The sequence below is a fragment of the Tachypleus tridentatus genome, chromosome 6 (assembly GCF_004210375.1).
Source record: "Tachypleus tridentatus isolate NWPU-2018 chromosome 6, ASM421037v1, whole genome shotgun sequence".
NCBI lineage: Eukaryota > Metazoa > Arthropoda > Merostomata > Xiphosura > Limulidae > Tachypleus > Tachypleus tridentatus.
In genome coordinates, this window is record NC_134830.1 from 167,439,716 (window position 1) to 167,464,788 (window position 25,073).

Consider the following 25,073-nt stretch of genomic DNA (forward strand, 5'->3'; position numbering starts at 1 on the left):
CTACTCGCCCTCTATATTTTTTAAATAACTCTTAGCTCAGTTTAAAACAGTTCTAATGAATGTTTTACAATTCACTGTCACCATACGTTGTTTTTATTCCCCGTTGTTACGAACAACCGTAACACTTGTTATAAAACTTCTGTAATAATAACTATAAAAAATGTTTGTTTTTTTCAGCCAATCGCATTCTAATTTTTCTTAACGCGATTTTCACAACACGAGAACACAATTATGTTAACGTCACCAAGGGAAATAAAAAGTTATTTGTGAGCTTGTGTAACATTTTGAGAAGGACGTCAGTTGCTGATGGATCAGCCTTGATTCAAGCTTCTGAGAAGTTAAAGTTCCCTTCAGTATTATATCTCACTCGTCGTCGGAATTAAATATACTTTCAAAGCACTTTCCAACTGCATAATATTTACATCACAGGTTTTGATGTTTGAAGTGTTAATAGTATTAGGCCTTAGATATTACTTTTATACGTCGCGCTCGTGACAAACACCGTAAGAGGGGATTGAAGTTATTAACAATGACCTTGACCTAGATAAACCATCACCGTTGGCAACACAGAAATTTGAAAAAAAAATTGATTGCAGAATATTTTTGAATTTGCTTCTCAAAACATAAATGTTTTCGCCCATAAATGTGAGAATGACGTAGACGACAGTTTTGTAACCCCGTAGCTCGCTTTACGAGGAGTTTATACAGCAGTGAAGACAGATTTTAAAATGAAATTGATATGACAGACGAAAATAATTTATCAAAACAAAAAATTCGAAAGAAAAACAATTTTTTTTCACACTATCTACTTTTGTAGTAAAATAATGATAACGAATGACTACATCACAAGTTCCATGAAATTATATATTTATAAAATTTACTTTAAATTTAATAATTTGAGATGGGCGCTTTAGAGTAAAGTTACACGACAATTTGCTATGTCCACCACGGAATATTAAACTCCATATTTTAACGTTTTAAGTCTGTAAACTTACCGCTATCCAACCGTAGACAAAAATTTAAGAAAATTGATATGACACGTTAACATCAAATGAAAACAAGACAGAAACATGATAATATGGTTTAAGAAACAAACATAATGTCAGAAGGCTCCGTTGATATAAATTGTTTATAGATTAGTTTAAAAATTAAATTATTAGAGCTATCAATGTTGCTTCATATTTCACAAATGGACTTCAGCTTAAGTTATTCCTGTTTTCCATGTTCATCATTTATCAAGCACGTTCTTTCTTCTTTGATTTGTCTTCAGAATTACTGATGCGAAACAAAAGTTCTTCACCTCCCTAGTGGCGCAAGAAACCTGATTTATACAAGTGGCACGCAGAGCACACATCGCCCATTGTGCAGCTTTGTGTTTAACTACAAACAAATAAAGCAATATAAAATCATTGTTTTTAAAACGCTATATTGTTGTGATGGCATTTATTATTATTAAGTTTGTATAACTTCACCTTCAGTTTCTTTTATGTAATAATTAGCCAGAAAACAAATACAAAACGGAATTTAAATTTTCTCGTAAAATGTTGAACGTCGAGATGGTAACTCAATTTTTTATATTTAATTTACATTTATTAGATACTCTAGAATAAAAAAATTAAAAGGCTCTTTATCTTGGGACTAGTGACCGTTTTATTAATTACATTGTACTAATTAATGTATCTTAATGATCTATATACAAATATTTTATAACCTGCATGGAACTGTTATCCACACAGTAACACAAAGATGAGGAAAACAAGATATTCGTTTGATCCAGTTTTAACAATTTTATCAACATTCTGTCCGGTACTTTAGAAATAAGAGAGGGAGCTTATATCACTAAAAATCGTTTGTTCTACTTGTTTGTACTTATTAAGTAGAACATGGATTTGTTCTACTTGTTTGTATTTATTAAGTGGAACATGGGTTTGTTCTACTTGTTTGTACTTATTGAGTGGAACATGAGTTTGTTGTACTTGTTTGTTCTTATTAAGTAGAACACGGGTTTGTTCTACTTGTTTGTATTTGTTAAGTGGAACATGGGTTTCTTCTACTTGTTTGTATTTATTGAATGGAACATGGATTTGTTCTACTTGTTTGTATTTATTAAGTGGAACATGAGCTGGTTCTACTTGTTTGTATTTACTAAATGGAACATGGGTATCTTCTACTTGTTTGTACTTAATAATTGGAACATAGATTTGTTCTACTTGTTTGTACTTATTAAGTAGAACACAGGTTTGTTCTACTTGTTTGTATTTATTAAGTGAAACATGGGTTTGTTCTACTTGTTTGTACTTATTAAGTGGAACATGAGTTTGTTCTACTTGTTTGTATTTACTAAATTGAACATGGGTATCTTCTACTTGTTTGTACTTAATAATTGGAACATAGGTTTGTTCTACTTGTTTGTATTTATTAAGTGAAACATGGGTTTGTTCTACTTGTTTGTACTTATTAAGTGGAACATGAGTTTGTTCTACTTGTTTGTATTTACTAAATTGAACATGGGTTTCTTCTACTTGTTTGTACTTATTAAGTAGAACACAGGTTTGTTCTAAACATTCCTGATTAACAAAAGCGGTCGCTTGCTGCTAGGATTCACAACCACCACCACACGGAGAATATATTCCAGTTCTGTGAACAACAAAGTTACAAATACAGAATTAGTATTACAGTGAATAAGCTGATTCATAACAGACTATACAATTCTGAAGTATGTGTTTGAATGATAGATTTGAAATCCATTTATGGCGGACGTAATGTAAAAGTCTGCCGATAGTTGGGTGTAATATAAAAGTCTGCCGATAGTCGGGTGTAATATAAAAGTCTGCCGATAGTCGGGTGTAATATAAAAGTCTGCCGATAGTCGGGTGTAAGGTAAATGTGTGCCCGTAAGTACTTCGAACGTTAATATATATGTGCATTTTTGCTGTTTTTGTTACAGCAAACTATTGCTGATAGGGAATCTGTTCCCTATCAATGACGGGGAATCGAACTACATATATTAATGAATGTAGTTATGCTCCGCTGTCTTACCAGAGTATAACCACATGTACTGAACAATATATGATTGTTTAATATCTAAATTATGTCACTGCTAATATTTATATGTAGAATTTATATTTACAAATAGTTCGAAGTGCTTACTTTTAATATTCACGCTGAATTGTGCTTTTAGAGAAATACATTATCGACACTTAATAAGGTAGTTTGGGAAGATGTACTAGTTACTAATATGGAAACTGTCTTTGGTTGGTTGCTATTATTATAATTACTATAAACTATTTACTCCAAATCCCATTCACATAAACTTAGATCCTTCTTATTAACCGTCATATAAAAGATTAATGATGAAATTCATGTTTTATGTTGTTTTTTTCAAGTTGGGACATGTTTGATTAACACTAAATAAATAAAAACCAATTATAAATATCTATTAAGTAAAACAAATACTGTTTTTTTTTTATTTAAAGATCACTGGCACGTTTTTATTACTTCAGTACGTGTGTATTTTCTCACAGCAAAGCCACATCCGCCTATCGGCTGTGTCTATCGATAGGAATAGAACCCTTCATTTTAGCGTTGTAAATCTGAAGACTTACTGCTGTACCAGCGGGTGATTTAATTTAGTGTACCATATTTTGTATGTTTTTGTTATTAGAATCTTCGATTTTTAACGTTCACAAAATACTTAACAACGACAAAAACATAAATAAGTAGTGTATAAATATTAGAGATCTTGCTGTATTTTTAGGGTTAAATCTGTATAAAAATACTAAACTTTTATAACTTAATATATCATGTTCGTGTTTGTATAATAACTTTCATTATTAATTTTACAAACTGTACTGATGATGAAAACGGCCGTTATTCGAATTTTATTTTTCATTTTAATTTGGTTTGGTTTGTTTTGAAGTTCGCGCATTGTGTTTTTTGTTTTTGAATTTCGCACAAAGATACAAATGGCTATCTGTGCTAGCCGTCCCTAATTTAGCAGTGTAAGACTATAGGGAAGGCAGCTAGTCATCACCACTCACCGCCAACTCTTGGGCTACTCTTTTACCAACGAATAGTGGGATGACCGTAACATTATAACGCCCCCACGGCTGAAAGGGCGAGCATGTTTGGCGCGACGGGGATGCGAACCTATGACCTCAAACTACGAGTGGTGTGCCTTAACCACCTGGTAATGCCCGGCCTTATTTTCTAATATGACAGATTGTCTGTCTTAGTATAACTGTCGCTTACGGGCAAGTTTCAGATGTTTCAGATGATCAAACAAAAAACATAGCAATAATGTTTCTTTTGAGTAACTTTGATGCATCTTTCAAACTTGCATCGAATAAACATGAAAAAGAGACCACAAATATAATAATAAAAAATGAACATTGTAAGATTTGAAATTTAAGAAACAAAACTGGCGACAAAAACTATTTTTCAGACAACCAGAAAACAAAGAAACAAAACAACAACAAGATTAAATCAACCAGAAAAATATTGTGTAACCTTTCTGTTAAAAAGCTTTGTTATTTTTACATTACAATATTTAGTGGTCTGATTCAACTTGGAACGATAGCGTTTTAAAACAACTGTAATTCTTCCTTATTTTATTCTCAGATTATATTTTTATCTTGAACACTTTTTTTTAATACATGATACAGAATACGACACAAATACGACGTTAAAAAAGCTGTTTCAAATAAATTTTCAGTCAGTTTATGAAAGATCGATAACTCGTGATGAAGAACATTTTCGGGTTATAAATTTTGAAAACAGTTTTTAAATAGTTTGATTGTTTTGTTTTACAGCAAAGTTAGCTGTGCACTATCTATAACGTAGATCGAAGCCCGGATTTTCGCGTTATAAATCTGCAAACCTACTTCTGAACAGGTGAAAGACATCACTTTAAAAGTACTATCAGTTATCGCCATTATAAACCTTATAAAGGTTTGATGCTACGTCACAGACAAACAACAACTCATTAACCAATCAGTTCACGCAATTATGTCACTTTTTTTTCTTTATCATTCAACGTTTAATTTAAAGTCGGTGTTTGGAGGGGAAGGGGTGTAAGGTGTGAAATAACTTCCGGAAACCTATTGTTTTCAGTGTTCTTCGAGCTATTTGATTTTCTAAGTCTTTCTCCACAGGGCATGTAGAGGAACTAGAAACAAACGTAATTCTACTCATTACAGTAACTACGATATACGTGTATAATTAGAAATAGAAAAACAACTCAGCATAATAAATATTTTGGTCTTTTCTCACCATGATACAGATGTAAACAGTCACTTTGACAAAACTGAACCATATATTTTTTTGTGGAGGCTGGAACTCACAACATGAAATTACTGTGAAAAAGTTTAATATATCTTTTTACCTGAAAATCCCTGCGGGTAGTGAAATGCGACTGCACTTCAACCCTGAATGACAGTGGAAACAAAGTATGAGTAACCTCAGCATAAGGAAGAGCTACGACATGGATATTTTTTTTAACTTTAGACCGTGTGTTTATAAGCTTGGTCACTAAATTGTGGCTGTACCAATGACATTATGAATGTATGGCCTGTAAAGTCTCCTATTGTCAATTAAGATAAAAAAGGAAAACAAACGTGGTCCTAGAAAAGGTTTGGTTTGTTTTGAATTTCGCGCAAAGCTACACGAGGGCTATCTGCGCTAGCCGTCCCTAATTTAGCAGTGTAAGACTAGAGGGAAGGCAGCTAGTCATCACCACCCACCGCCAACTCTTAGGCTACTCTTTAACCAACGAATAGTAGGATTGATCGTCACAGTATAACACCCCCACGGCTGAATGAGTGAGCATGTTTGGTGTAACGAGGATTCGAACTCGCGACACTCAAATTACAAGTAGAGTGCCTTAACCACCTAGTAATGCTCGACCTTATTTTGTAATATGATAAGTCTCAGTACAACTCGCTCACGGACATGTTTCAGATGTTTCAGATGACAATCAAACAAGAAACATATTTCTTTTCTTGAAACATATCAATAAAGTTTGTTTTGAGTAACTTTGATGCTTCTTTCAAACTTGCATCGATCAAACATGAATAAGAGACCACAAACACAATAATAAAAAGTGAACATTGTTGTGTTGAAATTTAACCACCTGGCCATGCCGGGCCTCGCGCAAAGTTACACGAGAGCTACCTGTGCCAGCTAGAAAAGAAATTACATTTGATTTATAAACAGCAAAGTTACAAATTTAACTTATAAAAGATTAAATGTATGTATTTCATGATCATCGATATTTAACTTAATAACAACGAAATTTATTTTATGTATATGTGGTAATGATAATCGTTAATCTAATAATAATACTCTTGATATACTTGCAATCTACTTTTGTTTATTAAAATAAAATCTAGTTTAGAGGATAAAAACCGATGACAAGCAAACACTTCTATCCAATAAGGTTGCAATAAATAAAATCAAATCGTATACTGTTATAAGCCAGTCTAAAATTTGTTTTATCACATATAATACTTAATGAGAATAATAATTTATTCTATCACGTATGTTTAACAGCATGCTGAGAACACTATTTCTAGGTCTAAGATACCTTTTAACTTAAGTCACTTAATTTTTTTACAATTTAGAAAGGTTGGATTGAATTTCGCCCAAGGCTACACAAGGACTACCTGCGCTAGTCGTCCCTAATTTAGCAGTGTGAGACTAGAGGGAAAGCAGCTAATTATCATCACCCACCGCGAACTCCTGGGCTAATCTTTTACCAACGAATAGTGGGATTCACCGAAACATTTTAACGCCCAAACTGCTGAAAGGGCGAACATGTTTGGTGTGATGGAGATTCGAACCCGCAATCCTTAGATTAAGAGTCGAGCGCCTTATCCTCCTCTCTATACCAGGCTATTTAGAAAGGCTTCCAGGATCTTGTTTCTTAAGTAAATGAAATAATCAGATATTTAGTAAAGTTAATTTTATGTCTCATGCTAATATAGCATTCAGGTTCATAAGAAATTCTATCGAGATTAATCATCGTAGAGACAGTTGATATATTTACATATTCATTACCAGTTTGACCTCTGATCTTCCAACACTTAAAATAATTAATATTAATCAACACATTTATTTTCCAACTTTATTATAAATGTAAATAAACATGTAGTTCTTAATACTAGCAGGTGTCTGTCACTCCGAAGACTGTCTGTATTGCGTAACCTCCAGGTAGTAACGAATATTCATGAATCTCCAATACGCTACAACTCATAATACCACACATTAAATATAAACAAAAACCTAAGTGTGTTTTCTTATAGAAAACTCACGTCGCTCTATCTACTGAGTGAACCGAGAGGAATCGAACCCCTGAAATCCGAAGATTTACCGCTGAGCCAGAGTGAGGGCGAATATTATTGATCAAGAAAGGACCACACAAATGTTGAACACTACTGATCAAGAAAGGACCACACAAATGTTTAACAATTCAGATCAATAAAGGACCACACAACTGTTTAGCATTACTGATCAAGAAAGGACCACACAAATGTTAAACATTACTTATCAAGAAAGGACCACACAAATGTTAAACATTACTGATGAAAAAAGGACCACACATCCCATATAGGATGTTGAGCTACAGAACATTCATTCCCATATAGGATGATGAGCTACCAAATAATTCCTTCCCGTATAGGGGTGTTCAATTACAAAACATTCCTACCCATATAGAGTGCTGAGCTATAGAACATTCCTTCCCATATAGGGGTGTTCAGTTACAGAGTATTCCTACCCATATAGGGTGTTTAGCTTCCAAATCACTCCTTTCCATATAGGGGTGTTCAGTTACAGAACATTCCTTTCCATACAGGGGTGTTCAGATACAGAACATTCCTTCCCATATAGAATGTTGAGCCATAGAACAGTCCTTCCGATATAGGGTGTTCAGTTACAGAACATTCCTTCCCATATAGGGTGTTCAACTACAGAACATTCCTTCCCATATAGGGTGTTCAACTACAGAACATTTCTTCCCATATAGGGTGTTCAACTACAGAACATCCCTTCCCATATAGGGTGCTGAGCTACAGAACATTCCTTCCCATATAGGATGCTGAGCTACAGAACATCCCTTCCCGTATAGGATGCTGAGCTACAGAACATCCCTTCCCATATAGGATGCTGAGCTACAGAACATCCCTTCCCATATAGGATGCTGAGCTATAGAACAGTCCTTCCGATATAGGGTGTTCAGTTACAAAACATTCCTTCCCATATAGGGTGCTGAGCTATCAGAGCTCCGTTTTGGCATCTGAAATCGGAAATCAGTCCCGACACTTCGAAACACCATAAACACGCCATTCGTTATACACCAAACTTAAGTGTCTTTCATAACCAAACTCCTATACAGTTTGGAACATTTTGGCTTTCTGTAACTTCCCTATTCACTGGTAAAGTCCTCTCAGACCCCGAATTTTACATTCTGTCACTGTTTAAGGAGGTGTCGGAAGAACACACTAAATACAGAGCATGATGTTTCGTGTAAATGAAGAACACACTAAATACAGAGCATGATGTTTCGTGTAAATGAAGAACACACTAAATACAGAGCATGATGTTTCGTGTAAATGATGAAATGTTGATTTTTTAAATTCAAAACAGAAACATGATGTTACAGAACTTAAAAAACAGATCTTACAGTTATACTACGTATCATATTTAGGACATACACATTTCAAAGAGGCTTACTGTTTATATAATATATACAATGAAGAATACTTGTTAGTTTTATTTTGTGAAAATTAGAGAAAGTGTGCAAAGCACTTTAACACTGTAGTGTTATTACGAATACAGTAAGTTAGCCATACTTCTGATTTAAAAAAATTATGTTTATGTTAATGATTTTTATATGGTACCCACATGTTTTCTCTCAGTAATATATGCGTATACAGTTTATTCGTAATGTAAATCGGCTCAAATAATCAGCGCTGCAAATATGTTTGATATTTAAAATTGAATCACAAAATATGAGTATTAGTTTTCGATATGAGATTTTTTTTACTTTGATTACCACGTCACATGCTTGGCACAGTAAAATTCAGCACCACATCACTGCTTGTATATACTCATTTTACTTCCAAAATTACACTACACCCAAAGCAGAAAACACCGTATTTTCTCTTAGTACATGTGGTATAAACAACTTTGTTAAACACCTTTTTATGTATGACTGATTTTTGGAACACACCGTACTTTACTAGTTTATTTCTAGAGAGATTCTTCTGCGACGTATGGTGCATCCGTTTTCACACTTCGTGTTAACAGATTGATATACGAGGCCCGGCATAGCCAAGTGTGTTAAGGCGTTCGACTAGAAATCCGAGGGGCGCGGGTTCAAATCCCGGTCGCACCAAACATGCTCGCCCTTTTAGCCGTGGAGACGTTAGCATGTGACGGTCAATCCCACTATTCGTTGGCAAAAGAGTAGCCCAAGAGTTGGCGGTGGGTGGTGATGACTAGCTGCCTTCCCTCTAGTCTTACACTGCTAAATTATGGACGACTAGCGTAGACAGTTCTCGAGTAGCTTTGCGCGAAATTCAAAACAAACAAACAAGTTTATTGCTAGAGAGATTCTTCTGGATGTCCGGTGCATCCGTTTTCACACGTCGTGTTACCAGTTTAATATACATAATAATGTTTTGAGTATTTTAAAGTAAATATGTTTAAGTGCTTTGTTGTTAAGCGTAAACATTTCAGCACTTTTGTTTTACAAGGATATCACCATGTTAATAGTAGAGTTTAAGACAGAGATATCAGATGTAGTGGTTCTTACAGTACAGAATGGGATCTTCCTAGATTAAAGTCCTCTTTTTAGCAAGGAACACCACCCTAACTCTCGTTGTTAAATTATTAAGATGAAACGGTAGAAACAAACTAGTTTTGTCAGTTTCAGATATTCTACTGATTTTCTATATATTACTACTAGCGATACTTATTATACATATATATGAAACAGCTGGTCGAGATAATTTAACACGCAAATAAGTTTTTGTACTTGTCTCTCAGTGTAATCAATATAAACTTCTTATCGGAAATTTTACATTTAGGTATTAAATAAAAATACTTAGCACATTCGAAGATACTGCCACGTACTTCTCAACATGTAGTCATCAAGTTGAAGTGTAGTGGAAACGATTTATAAGAAAAAGTACGGTAATTTATTTGTTTCACAAACGAAACTTACTGACTGTTTCTATAGAAGGGCCTCCTAGGATACCATTACTGAACCATGATCAGGGACAAGCACCTCTAACAGCAGGAGACCTGTCAAGATGAAATTGAAGACGAGTCTCTAGACTTGTATCTGTTGTACATACAACAAGTTTCAGAAGATACAGGTTATTATAATATCCACAAGATTCAGTCTCACAGGCTTCCTTCACAGTGTTTGATATACAACAAGTTTCAGAAGATACAGGTTATTATAATATACACAAGATTCAGTCTTACAGGCCTCTTTCAAAGTGTTTGATATACAACAAGTTTCAGAAGATACAGGTTATTATAATATCCACAAGATTCAGTCTTACAGGCTTCTTTCAAAGTGTTTGATATACAACAAGTTTCAGAAGATACAGGGTTTTATAATATCCACAAGATTCAGTCTCACAGGCCTCCTTCAAAGTGATATACAACAAGTTTCAGAAGATACAGGTTTTTATAATATCCACAAGATTCAGTCTCACAGGCCTCCTTCACAGTGTTTGATATACAACAAGTTTCAGAAGATACAGGTTTTTATAATACCCACAAGATTCAGTCTTACAGGCCTCTTTCAAAGTGTTTGATATACAAGTTTCAGAAGATACAGGTTATTATAATATCCACAAGATTCAATCTCACAGGCCTCCTTCAAAGTGTTTGATATACAACAAGTTTCAGAAGATACAGGTTTTTATAATATCCACAAGATTCAGTCTTACAGGCTTCTTTCAAAGTGTTTGATATACAACAAGTTTCAGAAGATACAGGTTATTATAATATCCACAAGATTCAATCTCACAGGCCTCCTTCAAAGTGTTTGATATACAACAAGTTTCAGAAGATACAGGTTATTATAATATCCATAAGATTCAGTCTTACAGGCTTCTTTCAAAGTGTTTGATATACAACAAGTTTCAGAAGATACAGGGTTTTATAATATCCACAAGATTCAGTCTCACAGGCCTCCTTCAAAGTGATATACAACAAGTTTCAGAAGATACAGGGTTTTATAATATCCACAAGATTCAATCTCACAGGCCTCCTTCAAAGTGATATACAACAAGTTTCAGAAGATACAGGTTTTTATAATATCCACAAGATTCAGTCTCACAGGCCTCCTTCAAAGTGATATACAACAAGTTTCAGAAGATACAGGGTTTTATAATATCCACAAGATTCAGTCTCACATCCATGTGAAACATGTTACATTTTTTAACATTTGATGGGAATAAGAATGAAGCTATTATCGTCTTTCTTCTGTGTGTGTGTTAATATAAAGGTATGAAGTAGCTTTACTATAAGAAACGAGTTGTAAATATTAAACTTCCACTTGTGTTAAAAACCTTATAATTATAAACTGAATTTGATGTTTGAAGAACGTAGACTGTCACTCAGACAAATACACAAACAAACAAATTTATATATATCTCACAAAGCTTTGACTAACTATGAACCTGTCCATGTTCGTGGCTTCTGTTTATCTATTTAGTTAACTACCAATATATTATCTATTTAGCTAATTACCTATATATTTTCTATTTAGTTAAATACCTATATACGTTATGTTCAGTTAACTACCTTTATATTATATATTTAGTTAACTGCCTATATGTTTTCTATTTAGTTAACTACCTATATACTATCTATTTAGTTAACTACCTATATATTATCTATTTAGTTAACTACAAATATGTTTTATTTTGACTATATGCCCATTTGCTTTTTTCTGTCTCCAGCGAGTCAATGATAAATTTAAGGACTTCTAACACTAAAATCCATAGCTCGATTTTTGCTCAACACAGAGCGCAGATAGCCTAGTACTGAAAAACAACATTATGTTTTGTACTTAACAATCAATTTATCTTCATGTTTCGTACTCAACTATCAATTTATCTTCATGTTTCCTAATCAACTACCTGATCATCTTCATGTTTCCTAATCAACTATCTAATCATCTTCATGTTTCCTAATCAACTATCTAATCATCTTCATGTTTCCTAATCAACTATCTAATCATCTTCATGTTTCCTAATCAACTATCTATTTAATTTCACGTTTTCTATTTAACTATATACTCCGGTTTCTTAGCAGACGAAAACATACGTTTATTTGAATAAATATTTTAAATGTTTTAGAAGTTCTGTAATGATAATATAATACAATGCATTAGAAAATACAATTACAGACAACAAAAATACCAAAATCTAAAGTTATGTATGCAGTGTGAGACAATACACACTATGTCATAGAAATTACGTATATAAAAGAATGCTTGCCACTGTACGATCCAGGTTTTGGCAGAGGACTGCTGACTCCAACAAAGGCTACAATTTGTCGTTGTTAGGACTGTCAAATATATATCCTCACCTTTCAGTTGTATCTTACACTGCGATTGATAGTCTTACACACTTTTCTTTCTGGAGTTATCAAATTTTTCATTATAAACATGCAAATATATTCAAGTTGTAACAGGTGGCTTAACGCATGTCATTAAGTTACCAACACAGAAACAATACAGCCTCTCGCTAGTTTATTGAGTAAAAATAGAACAGGATACTTTACTTACAGGTAAACGCGTGGTAGTTAGGGCTTTCTTACACATTGACCATCTCTGTCGCTTAGATTCCGATCACAGGTGATAAGAAAGCTGGAAAGAGGATCAGGAAATGTGACGTTACAAGAATGAGCCCGCGCATGCGTAAGAAATTAAGATACAAAACACGTTTAATCAAAAGTAACGGGTGTATCTCGCGTTAGGAAGACAATTTTCCCTTCGTTCATTTTGACGAAAACTAACGGTCATGTGTAGGTACATATATTTGAATAAAACTGTTTGTTTGTTTTTTGAATTTCATGCACGAGGGCTATCTGCGTTAATCATCCCTAATTTAGCAGTGTAAGACTAGAGGGAAAGCAGCTAGTCACCACCACCCACCGTCAACTCTTTTACCAACGAATAGAGGGATTGACCGTCTCATTATAACCCCCTCACGGCTAAAAGGATGAGCATGTTTGATGTGACGGCGATTCGAACCCTCGACCCTCAGATCACGAATCCAGAGCCTTAACCACCTGGTCATTTTATAACAGAACAGGATGAATTTAAGAGTTTTTGCATTGTCATGTAATTAATTTTAATTGCTGAAAATCACATTCAAAGTTAAGATGGCCATCTTACCTTACCTTCCCCTACCCTGTCTGCCGGACAAAAGAATGATTTACGTAAATATTGGAGGTTTCCAACCATTTTGGAAAATTACTGAAACTAATTGCTGAATATAGAATCAGTGGATCCGAAATATGGTAATAATAAAAATGTAAGTGCAAATAGACAAGCATAAGTGTAATTTAACTTTTTTGTTTGTTTTGAATTTCGCGCAAAGCTATTCAAGGGCAATTTGTGCTAGCCGTCCCTAATTTAGCAGTGTAAAACTAGAGAGAAGGCATCTAGTCATTACCACCCACTGCCAACCTTTGGGCTTCTCTTTGACGAACGAATAGTGAGACTGACTGTCACATTATAACGCCCCAAACGGCTGAAAGGGAAGCATGTTTGGTGCGAGGGGGATTCGAACCCGCTACACTCAGATTACGAGTTGAGCGCCTAAACCCACCTGGCCATGCGGGGCCAATGTAACTCGTGTTACATTTTTTCTGATATTTTTCTGAATCTGAACTGTTTATACACTGTTTGAGTTACTTTCGGACATTTGTACATTCTTAGGTTTTGTTTAGAAATGTTGGGTTGAGCCATGCTCACTTGATCAGGTTTCATTTTATAATGCGTAAATAAACTTTACGCTAGTTTCCCAGAGAGGTAATCGACAGCCGCCTGGAGGTGTCACTTATTTTAACCAGTTGTACCATTATACAGTAGTGTGTTTTCTGTGAACTAGTCAGTAGACCCCAAAATGACATTACATAAAGGATGGTTAGCATTGCAATTTGTGCTGTTGTGACGTCAGTGAAATGCACATGTCATGAATCACGAGAGAATTATGCACTTAGTAGGCTACAGTACATCATAACATAACTTCAACAGGAAAAAATTAAAATACTTGTTACTCTTAATTTTGGTATCATTTACTTTTGAAAAAGAACATTTTTGGGGACCGTGCAAAAGTGCATCTAATTATACCACATTTAAATGAGTAGTTTTAAGTGTATATACACGAGGAAATAAGGGACAGAGGTTTACTCAGGAAGACAGGATGTTTAGTGATGATGATACGCTTTCTAAGCCTCCATATTTAAGTTTAGCAGTGTCCTCAAAACGAGGGCAATTTGTGCACAAACGAGGCTTGTGTTTTATGTTACCTTGTATTTGTCACAGCATTTTCATCTCTTTTCTTGAACCACCTCGCTCAACCATTAAGAGCCGTTCAACCATGAAGACAACATATATCATATTTATATATTTTTTCTTTTCTTCTTTAAGGGTCACGACCGGTCCCATCATTTCTGAATTAGATAGAGCTTGTCTCTGAGGGTCACCAACCCTCCCCCACATCATCTACTTGCTCTGTCCTCACTTCACATCCAGGTTTTTATTGTCACGACTACAAACATTTACTTCCTGGTTGTGCACGTGCATTACCTCGTTCTCATCTGCAGGGTAAGATTATGGTTCCTGCTGGAGACTTAGAACTCATAATGAGGTGGTATGATCAACACATATTAGAACGAAACAGGCTTTACATCTCAAATTTCCGAAAAATATCGTGCTTAGTGACGGATATCTTGTAGTTTCATATAATCAATTATAACGAATCTAAGATTTATAGTTATGGAAAGAATTTTAATTCAGTGATTATTTTCTAGAAATCCATTCATTTTCCAGTCAGATATGTTTTTATATATTTTATCCACAATAAAGCTACAAATAAATGTGCTGAAAAAATATACAGCCTGAGGTGAGTATATATGTTTTTTCCGCAACTGATAGTAGATTCCTCTAGGTTGTTTTTCAACATTGGTATAGCATGGATGATTAGCTACATCTGATATGACTTGTATGTATTAACACAATAGCACGTCGCCGCAGACGTGATCCGTGGTGCCACGGGCGATCTTTTAACGCTTATACATTTAGACAACGGCGAATTTCTGATCATACAGAGTGTGTCGTTGCTCTACTACAGGCAGACTGATTGTTGTTCGACGTATCAAAGTATTTTCTTAGACAGGTTATCTGTACGCTCAAATATCACAGAAATTCAAAGCTTACGAAAAATCAGTTTCAAATACATATAACGTAATGAATATCTCTAGCAAGAGACGAATAGTAAAAAACAATTTAAACAGACTCCTACTATGGGTAGGGCCACCATTATCATTGCCAAAGTTCGAAGTCTGGCCATCTAAGACTTTTCACCCAAGAAATGATTGCTAACGCGTTACACATATTGAAGGAGATTGTGGCCTAATCAATATGTATGAGTAACTAAATCAGATGCTACTCACCATTGAAATTATACAAACTGTGTGCTTGAATTATTAGAAGAATGAGGGCCTCCCAACACAGAATGTGGAGAAAGCTTCTCTCCTACTTTTAAGATTGCCACAGGTTTTTCTAGTGATAGGTGTTTAAAATTCATAAAGTGTACAGTAAGGAAAGGTGATTTCTGTTTAATGTCAAAAAGTTAGTAATACTAATTGTAAGAGACTCCTACACTGTATGTTCATGATGCCAAGAAAATATTACCTCATCAGGGTAAAGCATGAAGTTACTTATCTAGTCCAACTAATTGTACTAGACACCTACACTGTATGTTCATGATGCCAAGAAAATATTACCTCATCAGGATAAAGCATGAAGTTACTTATCTAGTCCAACTAATTGTACTAGACACCTACACTGTATGTTCATGATGCCAAGAAAATATTACCTCATCAGGGTAAAGCATGAAGTTACTTATCTAGTCCAACTAATTGTACTAGACACCTACACTGTATGTTCATGATGCCAAGAAAATATTACCTCATCAGGATAAAGCATGAAGTTACTTATCTAGTCCAACTAATTGTACTAGACACCTACACTGTATGTTCATGATGCCAAGAAAATATTACCTCATCAGGGTAAAGCATGAAGTTACTTATCTAGTCCAACTAATTGTACGAGACTCCTACACTGTATGTTCATGATGCCAAGAAAATATTACCTCATCAGGGTAAAGCATGAAGTTACTTATCTAGTCCAACTAATTGTACTAGACACCTACACTGTATGTTCATGATGCCAAGAAAATATTACCTCATCAGGGTAAAGCATGAAGTTACTTATCTAGTCCAACTAATTGTACTAGACACCTACACTGTATGTTCATGATGCCAAGAAAATATTACCTCATCAGGGTAAAGCATGAAGTTACTTATCTAGTCCAACTAATTGTACGAGACTCCTACACTGTATGTTCATGATGCCAAGAAAATATTACCTCATCAGGGTAAAGCATGAAGTTACTTATCTAGTCCAACTAATTGTACTAGACACCTACACTGTATGTTCATGATGCCAAGAAAATATTACCTCATCAGGGTAAAGCATGAAGTTACTTATCTAGTCCAACTAATTGTACGAGACTCCTACACTGTATGTTCATGATGCCAAGAAAATATTACCTCATCAGGGTAAAGCATGAAGTTACTTATCTAGTCCAACTAATTGTACTAGACACCTACACTGTATGTTCATGATGCCAAGAAAATATTACCTCATCAGGGTAAAGCATGAAGTTACTTATCTAGTCCAACTAATTGTACGAGACTCCTACACTGTATGTTCATGATGCCAAGAAAATATTACCTCATCAGGGTAAAGCATGAAGTTACTTATCTAGTCCAACTAATTGTACTAGACACCTACACTGTATGTTCATGATGCCAAGAAAATATTACCTCATCAGGATAAAGCATCAAGTCACTTATCTAGTCCAACCAATTGTACGAGACTCCTACACTATATGTCCATGATGCCAAGAAAATATTACCTCATCAGAAAAAAGCATCAAGTCACTTATCTAGTCCAACTAATTGTAAGAGACTCCTACACTGTATGTTCATGATGCTAAGAAAATATCAATTCATCAGGATATAGCATCAAGTCACTTCTCTAGTCCACATGTAGTAGTGTTCCTAAAAAGTTGAGGGTAACAAAACCAATGTTTTCCAAATGCTTTTCCCAGTATAACAGTAAGTAAAATTATCACACATCCTGGAATCATGAGCACTTGGTTTAAGTGTAGTCTTGAAATCTGATATTCGTGCATTGTAGTCTCGTGGAAACGTCTTTAAAGATGTTTGGTTGCCATTTGCTCACGGTTCCTTCTAGAAAATGGTTACAATGAAACTTTATGTGTCAATATCATACTGAGTCCAATCAACAAAAAGTGATGATGTTCATTAGCTGTCTTCCCTCTAGTCTGTCACTACTGAATTAGTGATGGACAGTTAGCAACAAGTATCAAACCAAACAAACACGTTAACAAAGAACGAACAACAGGAGAGTTGAATGAGTGTTCTAATAAATTATGATTGGTTGAAAACAAAATCTGCTGTGGAGCTAGAAGAGCTCTTATTTAAATGATTTTTATACTTGTCTTGGATTAACAGAGTTGTTAACTGTACGTTTCATGTGTGGAACGTTCTGACATTGTAGTTGTAAATGCGAAAACAAAAGTGTGTGTATGTGTGTATGTTTCATAGTAAAGTCATATTGGGTTATCTGCTGTGCCCACCGAAGAGAAACCAACCCTGATTTTAGAATTGTTAATACGAAGACTTATTACCGTTCTACTAGGGGACTTAATATAAAAGTATTTGAGTTGTTTGATGTCCGTGTATAGGTGATTTTTATAAAATATTTGTAAAACCTGTATATTAAACTATTACACAAACTATGAATTGGATTGTTAGAAGGGGGTGGACAGAGAAATCAAGGTTCGATGGTTAGTTAAGATCGCTCGAGAAATAATGATTACACAGTTATTCACCCATCGACTATTTGTGATGTGCCCTTAACGGGTATCGATATCCGATTCTTAAAGATATTATTAACTGCTGTGCCACAGGAGGGGGCTTCATTAAGGAATTGTATACTCTTGAACTTTTTTTCTGGTTATTTTTCTACAGATACGCTAGGGTAGAAACGTGAATAGTTGGAATTGAACACCAAAATAATGTTAAGTTGCTAATCAGCTGGTAGAGCCATATTTTTTAACTTCATTCAAACTTTTAACTCACTGAATGAAGTTATTAAAGTGGCGAAAAATAAAATTTGCTAGTGAACAAAAATAAAAGTCAAATTTGGTGATGCTGGCTTTTCTAGTTACTGAATGTTTTCGTGTGCACAGCAAATTCTTGGAAACTATAACTTTAACTGAAAGAAACATTAATTTTTTTTTGTGTGTATACTAGCAAGTCTTATCACCTCTGTCTAAGTGGACAACAAGTGTTTCTTTCAATACTATCGGTCAATACAACAATTTCTTTAGCGGTTGCTATTATGTTTTGCTAACTACGAGCATAAGAAACTTCATTAGCTGTTTTATCAAGCTGGGGAAAGCCAACACTTTGTCAAGTTTCACTAAGAATAAGTGTGAAGAGTTTATTTGTTTGTTTGTTTTAATTTCACGTAAAGCTATTCAAAGGCTATCTGCGCTAGCCGTCCCTAATTTAACACTGTAAGTTTGAGTTTTCTGTACTACATAAATAATGAGTTTAGTTTTATCTCTTAGCTTTTGAGTTGTTTTCGATAGGATATTTTTGATTCGTTTCAACCTTGTTGGGATCCATTGTAATTGTACCATCGTTAGAAATACTGCATTTATCAGCATGTTCACCTAGAGTGTTGGACAAGAATATGAAACTCAGTTATTTACGCAGCACAAAAAAGTTTACAGAAGCAGTGTTTAGAATTCACTTATTTACAGAAGGTGTTTAGAGTGTTTAGAATTCACTTATTTAAAATATGGTTTTATATGTTTAATTTTCAGTACTTCTTATTACGGATATACACATAATTATTTTCGCCTCACACAAAAACAAAAACCTTGGTTATAATAAACTTTAACCCTTTATGGTAAGTGTTATTAAGCCTGACGTATTAATATTGAAAACCATATAATTACCATTTAATACATTTTCATTATTTACCATATATTAACTTCTTTCCTCTGTCTTTTGGTTTGTTTTGTTTTGAATTTCGCACAAAGCTATTCGAGGGCTATCTGCGCTAGCCAGCCCTAATTTAGAAGTGTCAAACAAGAGGGAAGGCAACCAGTCATCACCATCCACCGCCAGCTCTTGAGCTACTCTTTTGTCAATGAATAGTGGGATTAACCGCCACATTATAACGCCGTCACGGCTAAAAGGGCGAACCGGTTTGGTGTGACAGGGATTTGAACTCAAGACCCTCAGATTACGAGTCGAGTGCCTTAACCACCTGGCTACGTCAGGCCTAATTGCGAAGAGACTGGTAACTTGAAACATCTCTATAAGAGAGTCTATTTTCTAAACGAGTATGTTAACTAAATTCTACTTTCAATTCTAAGCCTCAAGTATTACAGAATTCATTTCTACAGAACCTGAAAATATTAAGTGACCAATTTATGCTGACATTATTTGATAGCCTTGACATTAGAGTTAAGTCAGAGATGGAACTGAAGCAACTGTGTCAAAGGGCAGAAACTCAAGCTGGTCTTGTTAAGTCTTCCCAGACAAGAGGAAACTTGTATAACTTAACCTGCTTCGTGTGTTTCGTGTGCTTCGAACGTTGAAGGTTCCGTAAAGGAAACCGGACAATCAGGCTTAACTTACGCCCACAACCACATTTTTTTGAAGCACAAAACAATATTTCTCAAAATTTTTGGGTACTTTCATCTACACATATGGGTCATTATGTGGGCGATGAATGAGAGACAAATGATCAAAGTAAGAAAACGACTACTGTTTTACACCTCGATACGTTATCTAAACTTATTATGCGATGTTGGTTTAGGGTTAGCATTCAAAGCATGAAACAAAATAAGGTTATACATGTTAAAGAGTTGTTATTATATTGCTAATGAAAAATATTTTAGGTGTTAAAGGTAGTTTACCATTATTTGTGACAATATTTATAAAAGAAATCAGAGATTTTCTTTTAGCTCTAATTCCTTTCTTTCTGACCAATAAAATGAGGATAAAAGACAAAGAAATAAATAAAAATATGTGTATCTGAAATCTCGTATAACTTGGCTGCAAGTCTCGTTTAATCAACAAACAAGTATAATTACAGCACAATGTTTATATAACTTAAACAAAGCGAAACGAAACGAAAGGATGTTAAATATGATAACTCACATCGAAAACAAGTATACAGCTAGTAGGTGTTCCTAACGAAAACCAAAAATAAAAAACAAACTAATAAAACCGGTTACTGCGAGCGGATCACCAGGGTTACTAAATAAATCTTGTATTATAAGGTTACCGTTTAACACCATAATTAACAGTGTACTGGAATGTAATACGTCTAGACAAAAATACATGAGTAAAAGAGCCACTATAAATTGATCACTAGGGATAATAATTACATCGTATCTCATCAGATTACCATTTCAGCCCCGCAATAAACCGTGTAATGAAACCGAAGATAACTTGCTCAAGAAGTATTGTCAGAAGTGTGGAAATTACAACTAGCACTACAAACTCCAATAAGGTGATGAAACATCTAATCCACTGTAAGTTGTTAAATCTGGTGAACAAAACAAACAAAACAATTTAATCAACTGACGCATGCGCTTTGTGACCTTGAAAAGTGATTTCAACATTTCAAGTTGAAGCTGTGATTTGGTTTGTTTGTTCTGAATTTTGCGCAGAGCTGGCGGTGGGTGGTGATGATTAGCTGTCTTCTCTTTAGTCTTACACTACTAAATTAGGAACAGCTAGCGCAGATAGCCTTCGAGTAGCTTTGCGCGAATTTCAAAACAAACAAAACCTATTTAAGCTAAGTCATCAGTAGAACTTTCAGATGTTTTACCAGCCACAATAGTTTGTTATTTTTTAGGCCAAATCTAATCATTGACCCTTTTTTGTTCCATCATAGGTATCATACGCCGATTTTAGCACTATAACACTATTAGTTTACTTATATCTAACAGTCACCAGGGGAAGTTTTTCCTTTTCTGTAATTTGAAGTTTCAACTACAACTTATAGGCCTAAATTCAAAAGTAGCGTCATCTATTGACAGCCATGAAAATAAATAAACTGGGATTTTCCTGTCTCACAGACAAATGTCACTTGTTTAATCACATTTACTTTATATACACGGCCGGGCATGGCCAAGCGTGTTAAGGCGTGTAACTCGTAATCTGAGGGTCGCGGGTTCGCATCCCGTCACGTCAAACATGCTCGCTTTCCCAGCCGTGAGGGCGTTATAATGTGACGGTCAATCCCACTATTCGTTGGTAAAAGAGTAGCCCAAGAGTTGGCGGTGGGTGGTGATGACTAGCTGCCTTCCCTCTAGTCTTACACTACTAAATTAGGGACGGCTAGCACAGATAGCCCTCGAGTAGCTTTATGCGAAATTAAAAAAAAAACAAACAAACAATTTATCTGCACACGTTAAGCACCACATTCGTGTTGTGAATAAGTGGAACACATATCTATCAAAAATAAACACCACAAACTTTCAACACTGGTATATATAAACGAGTTTGCATATTATGACACGTCGGTCTGAAATAAACAAACATATAAAATAATTCAAAAGAGATATTCTGTTTCTTTAGACTAGTAATTGAAGTACAGTATTACTGTCGTCAAATGTAAAACCCAAGAGACTACTTTAACATTCATTTATTCTAGCCAATCAAAACATGTATATCATATTATATTGTCTTCTCGACTATCGAAGTAATAAAATGGATGTTACTGGTTTGACTAAAACCAAATCGTGCACGTATTATTTATTCAAAGCTTCGTTGCCTGTTGTTACGCACTTTGCTCTGATTTAGCGATTTCGACAGCAACACGAATGTGTAAGTTGAACTCTAAGAAAACAACCGAATCACATATCTACCACATGAATTTTTTTTTGCTTGGGAGTTTCGTTGTTGAAAAGTTTTTCCTGCGTAACTACGAGTTCGTATTTACAATTTTCACTGGTTCATGAATTATTTTATTATGTATCCTTATGAATTATTTTATTATGTATCCTTAAACTAGAATTTTAAAGTATTCTTGATTCGCAAAATACATTTAAACGTTCATTCTTCGAAAAGTTTTAGACTCTTATCATATACTCAAATACATATGCACTGCATAAAAATGATAACTAATAACAGTTATGCACATGCGTGTGTGTGTTTAATATACATATCTTGATCCAATTTATTCTATCAAATTTCTCAGTAATGAAATAAAACAATTAGAGGAATGTTGAGGTATTTTATTTTATTATTCTGTTGTTATGTAGTTGGTTCTAGTGTCACGTTGCTCGAAAAATAATGGCAGATTTTAAATTTTAGTTTTAATTAGAAAAAAAATTGAAATGCAACTTTATTAATCAGAATGGAAACCTAATGAATCTACACAAATTTTGCCAACGAAAAGCAAGACTATTTATGTCATGACGATAAAACTGTGGAGTCCTAGAACTCAAAAATTGTTAAAGCCATTCTTTGTTACCGCTTTGTTGTTGAATCGTTTGTCCTGTGAAAAAGTTGTCCAAGTGTTTGTTAAAGTCTGAGGAGTAAGGTGTTTGTGTTATAGCAAAGCCACATCTGCTCAGCCCACTAAGGGGAATCGAACCGCTGATTTTAGCGTTGTAAATCCGGAGACATACCGCTGTACTAGCGGGGTGCAGGAGTAAGGAGGATGACGTAGTGTTTGGTAGCCCAGTTCGCTGGGATTCTGAAACGTCATTTGAATAACTTGTGACCGACCGATATGATGAAGCAAATTAGTCATTTTCCCATGTAACTTTCTACGAATTTCTTTCAATTCGTGATAGTAAACTTTCGCAGTGATATCGTGGCTCTGGTTGAAAAAGCTGTAATAGATAAAACCAACCACAGGTCACCATACAGCAACGTATCCCAAACGTTCTCGGTTCATCGTTCTCAGCAATTTTCTTACGGCGTCCCTGGACAAAAATAAAAACCGAACAGTTTCGTTTATTAAGTAGTCAGGTCCAAACAACTTGATACTTAATAAGTATTTATGTCCTAATAAGTTAGTAGCCGTTTGAAAACAATGATACACGTAAACTGAAATTAAAAACAACATTTATTGGATGTAACAAACTGCCGTAAGAGGGGACACAATCTTCATCCATTTTTCCTCCCCACAGTAGTAACTTTTTTCTGAAGGCTGAAAGTTCTAGATTGTTCATGTTGCTTCCCCGCAGAGAGAGAATGAACGCATTAAGTCTTCAGTATCCAATAAGTTTTTTTAGCACATTCGTGTTCTTCTTCTTCGAGATAAGAGTAGAGTTCTTGTCGAAATTCGAACAAACGGGACAGTTATTCCCACGGGAGAGCCATCGCGAGCTATAGTAGTACAACAAAGATATATGCTCAGATCCCATATCCTCACACTGTTTTTATAAACCTCGCCTTCGGCTGACTTTTTATAAAATTCATCACTTTCAACACACTTTCCAGGACTAGATTCAGTGGAGGACTCAGGTGCTTTGACGCAAGGGCTTCTTTATGGATTATACAGTGGGTCCACATTGCATCAAGAGCTTTGTTTTATATGAGTGCTTGTAATCCGCCAAAACAGCCGGACATAGAACGACCACCATCGGTACAGACATCAACGCGCTTAGTCCAGTCTAAGTTGTTTTCACACATAAAAGTGTCAAGGATCTCAAACAAGTCTCAAGCCTTTATACCTATAGTGATACATTTACGAAAGGTCTTCCAAAATTTTGTCGCCATCCATGAACCATGTGTAGCAGATTAAATGAGCATCCTTGTTACTCTCTGTCATCTCACGTGGTTGTAATCTGAATTCCTTTCCTTCCGCTTTTTCAATTAGCTGATCATTGAGGTCTTTGGCCGTGTGTTGGATTCTACGACTGATGATATTGTTGGATAAAGGCACCTTTGAAAGCAGTCTTCCCGCTGAGTCACCAACCATAATGTTCACCATATCCATTGCAACCGGTAAAATCAGTTCTTCTGCAATGGTGTGAGGCTTTTTATATTTCGCAACTCTATGTGCCACCTTATAGGATGCTAGCAAAGCATTGATTGGTATTGATGCTTGTTTCAACAATGTGCCTTTTTGTTCTTTCAATTCTTTTAACTATGTGGTAAAATAAACACACAATTTACTAGCCATGTTAGGATGATTGGTCTCTGAGTGGTGTCTTAGTTTACTTGGAAGCATGCACTCTGGAGCCTAAATCTTTAGACATAATACACACTGCAGATACTCTTTGTGATTAACGCCTATCAAAGTAAAACCAAAATGTAAATAACTATTGTCATATTTTTAATGTTTCCGTTTCTTCACAACTTTGCCATTAGTCTGTGGTTCGCCATCTTTTTCTTTGCTTCCACACTTATTATTAATGTTAAAAATTATTTCCATATTTATACACAAGATCTAAAAAATGAACAGAACTTCTCTGCACCTTGCAGACACTTAACACCCTTCAGTTATTTCGATTACTAACAGGCCCGGAGAGTTGAATGGTATTTATATACAAAATCTAAGAAACGAGAAAGTTTGAGAAGTCAGCGGCGTAGTCGAAAGTACAAGTAAACAAAAAAAAAAAACATATAGCAAAATTTGAGAATGTCATCGAAAGGAATTTAGTGCGATCTTGTGTTAA

At 34.9% G+C, this 25,073-nt stretch overlaps 2 protein-coding genes across 3 annotated transcripts in view; both read right to left on the reverse strand.

Annotated features, from left to right (window-relative positions):
• LOC143254394 (cadherin-23-like) overlaps positions 1–12,901 on the reverse strand; it is an 80,872-nt gene extending 67,971 nt beyond the window's left edge. For both annotated transcript variants that reach the window (XM_076509497.1, XM_076509496.1), the window contains exon 1: positions 12,812–12,901. The gene's annotated coding sequence lies outside the window, so the exon portion shown is untranslated. The remainder of the gene's footprint in view (positions 1–12,811) is intronic.
• Positions 12,902–23,305: 10,404 nt separating this feature from the next.
• Positions 23,306–24,391, reverse strand: LOC143251808 (protein FAM200A-like). Its single transcript, XM_076503050.1, has 2 exons — positions 24,144–24,391; positions 23,306–23,372 (listed from the first exon to the last, which is right to left on the reverse strand). The coding sequence occupies exons 1-2, from the start codon at positions 24,389–24,391 to the stop codon at positions 23,306–23,308; spliced, it is 315 nt and encodes a 104-aa protein (XP_076359165.1).
• Positions 24,392–25,073: the final 682 nt, after the last annotated feature.